This window comes from Benincasa hispida, chromosome 4 (assembly GCF_027475165.1).
Source record: "Benincasa hispida cultivar pf3 chromosome 4, pf3_genome.v1.1, whole genome shotgun sequence".
In the NCBI taxonomy this organism is placed as follows: domain Eukaryota; kingdom Viridiplantae; phylum Streptophyta; class Magnoliopsida; order Cucurbitales; family Cucurbitaceae; genus Benincasa; species Benincasa hispida.
The window spans coordinates 67,906,763-67,914,886 of NC_143481.1; the positions used below are offsets into that span (position 1 = coordinate 67,906,763).

Genomic DNA, 8,124 nt, shown 5'->3' on the forward strand with positions numbered 1-8,124 from the left:
TGATTTGGCATCTTCTTCTTTGATATTTTGTATTTTTGCTGCTAATAAAGAATTCTACCCTAATTTGCATAGTGGATATAGACTTTGGTCTAACCACTATAAAATATGTGTCAATCTCGTCACCCTTCCTCTTGTTTCGTTATTTTCGTTTGAATCTAATTTAGATTTGCTATTGTGGTTGTTGAATTATTATTCGAGTCTACTTCCTCATTTATTAGGATGAATTGAGCATTTCTCTAGACATTTGTCCCATGGCTGAGGGTAGTCTTGAGTATTCAAAGGCTTAAAGGTTGAATAATACTTTGTTTAAAAATATAGAGATGTTTTCTAAACCAATGACAAAGTTAAAGAGGTATTTTTTTATAATTTAACATTTTCCTCTTTCAATTGTGTGGGTAAAGGAAATGGTGTTTGTGTCTAGAAACGTAAATACAAAATTTGGAAGGATCTGAATGCAAGTTCCTAGGACCCGCCACGTGTAAACAATGGCTAACCCTACGTATAACCCTCCAAAGAAGATAATAAATAATAAGAAAAAATATTTTTATTCGCTGCTGCTCTCTTCTCTCTCTAATTCCAAAGAGTAAAGAAAAGAACCCCAAAACGATCCAAATTCACATCACACTTCTTCTTCTCACTCTCGGATCTCTTTCTCTTACAATCTTTTCGTTTTTATTCCAATTTTCAGTTTCACAGAGCAGAAATTAAGCAACGAATCTCTCAAATCTCAATCTCCCATGGCTACTTTGCATAAATTCAAGCTCTTAGCCTCTCAATGTGCCGTCGCTGGTAGCCCTACTCGAAGCCCCAACGCTAGTCCCGTCATTCATCTTCGCCGCCGCCGCCGCAAAACCCTAAGAATGCTCCTCAATCGCACCGATCGCCGCCGATTTCCCTACCAAGATAACTCCGCCGATTCTCAAGATGTCGACGACGACGACGACGATAGCGACCTTATGATTCCGGAGAAAAATGAAAAGGAGGTCCGTGCCAGACGGAAACTCAAGGATTTGTTCGTCTCGTCGCCGCCGCTTGAGGATAAGGTTTCCGATAGGAGAATCGAAGAAGAGGAGGGATTTTTAACGGCGGCCAACACCAGCGCCGCTGGAATCGGTTCGCCTTCTACCACTCGCCGCTCTCTTAGGCCAATATCGGCGACATTTCGGTACAGATTTCTCCGGCGAGCTTGGCGGCCGGTTCTCGTTGCCATTCCCGAGTAGAAGATGCTCCCCTCTCTGGTAAAATCTGTACCGAAGAAATTCCATAATTTTTGCCTTAATTTTTTTTTTCTTTTTTGATTTTCATAACATTTTTTTCCTAATAAATTCCGACGAGTTGTCTAGCAGTGGGGAGGAGAGAGAGGTGAAGAATGTAAATACAAAAAAAAAAATTTAAAAATTATTAAAAAAAAACATATATATACTTATTGGTAAATTACTATACGAATACGACGGATGTAAATTATAATTATTTCACTAATAATTAGAATTTGGTTTAGATTTATTTAAAAAAATTTAATTTGTTATTTTTTTTTGGTTGAAATTGCATATAACATGTATTGGGTAAAATAAAAGATAAAGTAAAATGTCAACAACGGATTTAAATGACCAAAATTTTGAACTTAAAATAACTTGTGAATTTATTTAAACTCACTTTAAAATCTAATTCAAAATTGAAATTTTGCAAAACTAACTTATTTAGCTGCGTAATCATGTAAAAACATAAATCATCTTATATTTTATTTAAAAATTAATCGAATTTTAATAGCAGATAAAAAAACAACTTTTAAAAGTTTTAAAAATTTAAGAACGAGAATAGAACCAGCTTCATTAATTTAACGTCGTATTTTGTTATTAATATTGTTAAAAAGGTAAACATAAATTGGCGCCGTATTTTTGATAATGTGCGCCGTAGTTGCGGACGGACGTAACGGCCACGCGACGTTGACAGGCGACCAATCCGTTAACGGAAAATGAATATTTTCGACGATTAAAACAAAAGAAAACGGTTAGCGTTAAATCTTAATTAAAGATGGTAATGATGAATTAGTGGAAAAGGCTTGTTTTGGGAGTGAGGTAAAAAATTGTAATTTAGCGGTTAATAAATGTGTAATTAAAATTATTATTGTTGGTGTGGAGATTTCGAATTTAATTAATGTTTCCACGTGTGTTTGTTTAGAAGTGAGATGAGAACGAGTATGAATGTGGAGGAGAGGTGAGTAAATATAAAATTATTTGTAATACATATTTATTTTTTTATTAAAAAAATGTCACATGGGTCATTATGTGTGTGTACTTTACACTAGCACGATTTTAGGATATGTAAATCATGATGTGGAAGAATGTGGAGCACGAGATGAAAATAATAATCAAGGGTATAATTCGATTTGATCTAGTTTTTTATTCGACCGTTTGCATTTATTGGAAATCCTTTTAGTTCATATATTTTCAATTTTGGTTTATTTTGATCTTTATATTTTCATTTTTTTTTTATCCTTGTACTTATTTTGGCTTTTATATTTTTAAAATATTCGTTTTAGTTTCAATTTTAATTCATTTTGGTTTTTAAATTTTTAAGAAGATAACCATTTTGTTTCCTTAAAAAAGAAATGAAAATAAAAATGTTTTGCAGATTGTTAGGTATTGGCTTAACAAAGAGATGTTTGGGTTTCAAATATAATTGGATATATGTATTGAGGTAAGAAATACAAAAGAGGGAAGGTGGGGTCCTTTGTGGTCTTCGTGAAAGAGACAACACGAGGGAGTTATGCCTTTTTGCTTTTCTCCCTTGCATTATATTTAGGTTAAAATATATAAAATAGCTTCAAATTTTTTATAATAAATGGCTTATGAAGATTTGAAACTCCCGACTTCGCAGAGAGGAGTATATATAGCTCAAGTGACATATCTTTATAGAGTTTATTTATTAAAGCAAGGACAAATTTTAACTATGTCGAAGATATTTTATCATTGTTACCATTCATTTAAAAGAGAGATATTATTAACATCCTTTATGATCATAGGCGAATTTAGTATGGGTCCAAGAGGGGTTCGAGTCTCCTTCAACTTTATGTTCTTTATATATATATATATATATATATAAGATTATTTTAATATCAAAACTACTAGCTAGTCTAGTGGTATATTTATCTTTTAGTCCCCTTTAGTTTTAGGTTCAAACCTAACTTGTTACATTTATTTTTACTAAATTATATAAAGTCACTTGTCAACAAAATTTCTATAAACACGTGCAAAATTAAAGAACTAAAATAAAACTTTTAAAATTTTAAGAGCATTTAATTTACTTCCAAATTTAGAAGTATTTTGTATAATTTAATCTAATATTTACCAATATATTTGTCTACCTAAAAGTCTAAAAAAGATACTACTAAAGTTTCAATTGATTTGATTTCTTCACTCTCAATAATTATGCTGTTTATACCTTTTGGAATCTCATAATTTGCTCTCTTCATTCTGAATTTACCATTGTAATTCCTCTTGATGAATTCTTTTGATTACTAAGCATTAACATATGAGAGTAGCCATAGGGTTATTTAAAATTAGAATATGCATTATGCACCCCACTCAAAGATGCTTTTCCTCCCAAAGTTCTCAAAATTTTGTCCTCTTTTATCCCTTTTGTTACCAAAATATCCTATATTATGCTACCCCATTTGACAGTCCCTCTAGCTTTTTCATATTCCATCTTTTCATTTACAAATTAATCTATGGATTCTTCTTAATTTAATTATTTTAAAAATTAATTGGAAAAAAAAAAAGTTAGCCTAAAAGTTGACATGCACCATCTTCTTTATTTTCTTTAAATGGTAATTTTCTTTTTGAAAAAAGAAAGGTACAACTCATCAATGAGTGGAATTAAATTCTTCATTGATTTAAAAGTGTATTAATGCATAATAGTTTCATTAGTTCAACTAACAAAAACAAGGGAACTAATATTTGTGAAACTAATTAAGGCATTAAATGTTTGTTTGTATAAACTTTCTAAATGATTTTGCAGAAACAACAATAATTTATGGATATAATTTCTATTGATAATAACTAAGTGTATAATAATATTTTAAAAAAATTACAAATATCTTGAAAATAGTTTTTAAGATAATTATTTAATGTAATTAAACATTTTTAAATAAAACTTCATAAATAAATAAAATAAAATAAGGAAAACTCGCCCTGTACATATGAAATTAGCCAACTTGACAATGACTTTGTAAGAAAATATTCAAGTGGAATGATGTAATATTTAGAAAGCATGAAATTTTTTGACAGTTGATTATTAGCAAACTTCTCACAAGAAAAATAGTAGTTTGCTTTAATATATTTCCCTCTATTATTGAAAAGTCTTAACTTTGAAACTATATGAATTGTTAACTAGTTACATAATTATCACAAAATAATTTAGTAAGGGAAGAATGAATAAGAAAAAAATGTAAAATTGAGAAATTATTGTAACATTAATAAACTAACACTTGAACTAGAAAAGACGAAGACCCGTTTGAATTGATTTGAGAAAAAAAATACACTTTTGACAAAAATGTTGAAAATACACTTCAAAAATTATTTTAAATTATCACCAAACACAGCTAATTTTTTCCAAAATGAATTATTTTTTAAATTAAACACTTGAAAACGTATTTCAAATACACCTTAAGAGAATATGCAAATATGATTTTTAAAAAAGCTTAAAATTAAATTAGTAGCTTAACCTAGTGTGAGAAGTCTCATATATTTTCTTTTTTATGGTACATTCTTAGAAACCCCTATTCTAATCGATGTAAACTTTTGTCTTGAGTAAATACAAAAGGCATTTGGCGTCGAGAGATGAACCATCAAATGAAAGATAATAAATATTTTTTTCACTAAAGAAAACAAGTCTAAAAACCTTGAAAATCCAACAATTTGAACAAAAAAGAATACTTAAATCTGCAACTAAGTCTCATACTCCACTTTTTTTTAGCAAAAAAAATATTTTTAAAATTGACATATATCAGTTTTTCATTAGGTGCACGACACAAAATATGGATGCAGTCTGCAGCATCTAAGTTTTTTCCTTGAACTAATATGATTTCTAATCATGGAAGCAACCATCCAACCATTTGAGATCTCTCAAATCATATTCAATAGATAAAGGGACTTTTCAAAAAATAATGATTCGGCAACCATTTAAATGTTATTTTTTTTAAAAGATTAAAAAAAGTTGTCTAGAATTAATTCTTAATTTTCTATTGATCTATAACCAATACTTTGAAATACAATCACCCAACAAAAAAGATGGTAATGGAAAATTCTGAAAAAATATTTAGGACTTAGTTGATAATTGATTTATCTTTTATTTAGCATCTTTGACACATGCTTATATGCTTATATAAAGCTATTTAAGATATTTTTAAAAAAAATCCTATACATATTTTTAAAATAAAATATTGGAGGTAGAATGAAAACTTTTAAAATAAAAGGTAAAATTGAAACCATGATTTACCTTAGGGAATTTGTAAGTGAAAATGAAATCAACATATGGATAACAATATTTTGTGTAATGTAATTTGTAAAAGGGAAGATTAAGAAAATTCCAAAATAATAATAATAATAATAATAATAGAGTTGGTGGTGGTCCCAGACACTGGTCCACGTGGTATAAGGGCAACTTGGGTACAAATAATACAACAAAGACAATTTGTTTGGAGAAAACTTTGGAAGGAAGTAGATGAAATATTCCTTCCCCCACACAAAATGGAATACAATTTCCACTGTTTTGGCCACACCCCATTTATGCTTTTCTTACACAAAAATGTAACACTGCCAGCTGTAAATTCTTTGATTTTATTGCACAATTTTTATTACTTGCCACCGCACGCATATATTAATTGACTTATGTTTGCTTTACCCAAATTAATATTTTTTATAAGTACAAAATATGTTCGCTTTACCCAAATTAATATTTTTTATAAGTACAAAATACCAACGTGTTTACAAATTAATCTTGTTTTGTTAATGTAGTTATTAGTCTGTATATTAGTGGAATGTTATTGTATATGTATGCATTCCATTATTTACAATATTATTTAGTGGCGCTCGAATCTCACAGTGTTTGTTGTTGTTGCAGGCCTTTTGTGGACTTAACCTTTGACCTGCTTCTTCTGGTTTGGTCTTACTTTCCGAGCTGACATGCGTAAGAGATCCTTACACTAGTTTGGTTTCGAACCTATTATACTCTAATGCTTAAGTCAGTAAAAGGAGTGAATAATTCAATTAAGTAGATAACAAATAAGGTTAATACTCTCCTTTATAGATCAGTAACTTTTCCCTTTGGGGGCGTCAAATAGGGTTACTTATAGTGCTTTTCCTTTGATAATAGCATGTAGTAATGGGTAACTCTTACAATGTCATAGTTGTTTTCGACGCTCGAAGTTGCAGGATGTAAGATCGAAGCGTAACTCAGTTATTTTCATATTGATGTATATATTTACCAGCTCAGCTGGTCAACCTAAATTTTGAGGCTCTCTAACTTTTTCCTTTCGAGATGTCTATTCTCCTATACCTCCTCTTAGTTTCCTTTGAGCTTGGGCTCGCACATGAATTTTGGGTCTTGTCTTAACAACCCTGAACATTAATCATTTTAAATAAAATAATCAACTTTTGATTTACTCGTAAATCTTCTACTAATTACTAAGAGGGGGAGGGGTTAGAATAAATTGTCAAACATTATCATAAAAGTATGATTGTGTTGGGAGTTTTGATTTTTCACATGTTATTCCACCAGTTGCACAATTAATCTTGAAGCTACAACAATACAGCTTGTCTTTACTGTTGTATTATCCTTTGTTGTCATACAGTCACATTAGGCATCTCCTTTGTTGGACAATCTTTAGGAAATGGCTACAATTTGCTTGGCATCTTCTTCCTTTTAAGTTTTTACAAGATTAAAAATGAGTTCCATTTACTCATATAGCACAAACATTTTGATCATAGAGATGCAAAGAGATAATGGAGGTTTCTTTTGAGAGTGTGCACTCTTTGAAGTCTATTTCTGTTAATAAATAAATAATTGAGCTTTCACTCACTATCTTTCAAATTTACCCTCTTTTAAAAGTACATCTCTCAATTGAAGATAAATCACCACAATCACTTGTTGTGTAGGTTAAGATTGCCTAATATATGATCCCCTCTCCCACATTTTAGTGAGAGAAAAAGAAGAATAATTGAAAACAAACAAACTTGCTTTTTCACTCTTGTACAACTTTCCAACCCCTTTGTTTAAGTAAACCAAGATACTTTTCACACTAAGCAACTACAGTAATTACTCTTGAAATCTTTTTCAAGTCTTTCTTTAGGCCAACCCAAGCAACAAGAAAAAGGATTCCAACCTACCCTCCTCATCAACAATGATAGAGAAAATATCTTTCTATATATATATATATATATATATATTTTTAAAAAAAAAACCCCTTAAGAAGATGCCAAAGAGGTACAAAAGCATGAACATGTTTGTTCACCTTAGAGGGGCATGACAAAAGTAAAAGAGACTAATAGAATTGTTGATAAAAGTAATGTCCTCAATAACGATCCGAATATCAAAGAGGGAGGAAACTACCCCATTAATGAGATTGATGACCTTTAACGAATCAGATTCAATCGTTAGAGGCAGATTGGACGGTTGATCGCTTCTAGACCCACCAAGATGGCCATAGCTTCGAACAAATTAATTCATCAAGTAAAGTGTATATAAATTTGTTTTTTTTGAAGAAAGTTGAAAGGTTTTGGCGTCACCCATTTGTGTGTAGACTAAGAGCTTTGATTGATCTTGACTTTAGCCTTGATGAGTTTATTCGTAATACCAAAAGCAATCAATGACTAGTTCAAAGTTTATGGTTAGTGAACAGGAACTTGTCCTATCAAAGAAGGAATCATCAACTGTAGTTTCTTTTTGAGATTTGGGAGAAGACTCTATGAAAGAGATTTTCGTTGAGATTCAGGCAAACTTTTTTCAACTCGCTATTAAGATAACCATCTATATAGAGAACTCATTCTAGACGACCTTCGACTAGATGGACAATTTCATCCTCCCCAACTTCCTATTAGAAAAACTTTGAGGAAGGATATCACCCTT

At 30.6% G+C, this 8,124-nt stretch overlaps 1 protein-coding gene across 1 annotated transcript; it reads left to right on the plus strand.

Moving 5' to 3' along the window:
* Positions 1 to 531: 531 nt before the first annotated feature.
* Positions 532 to 6,533, plus strand: LOC120076298 (uncharacterized). The gene is made up of 2 exons (XM_039030065.2): positions 532 to 1,238; positions 6,121 to 6,533. The coding sequence occupies exon 1, from the start codon at positions 738 to 740 to the stop codon at positions 1,218 to 1,220; it is 483 nt and encodes a 160-aa protein (XP_038885993.1). The 5' UTR covers positions 532 to 737; the 3' UTR covers positions 1,221 to 1,238; positions 6,121 to 6,533.
* The last annotated feature ends 1,591 nt before the right edge of the window (positions 6,534 to 8,124 follow it).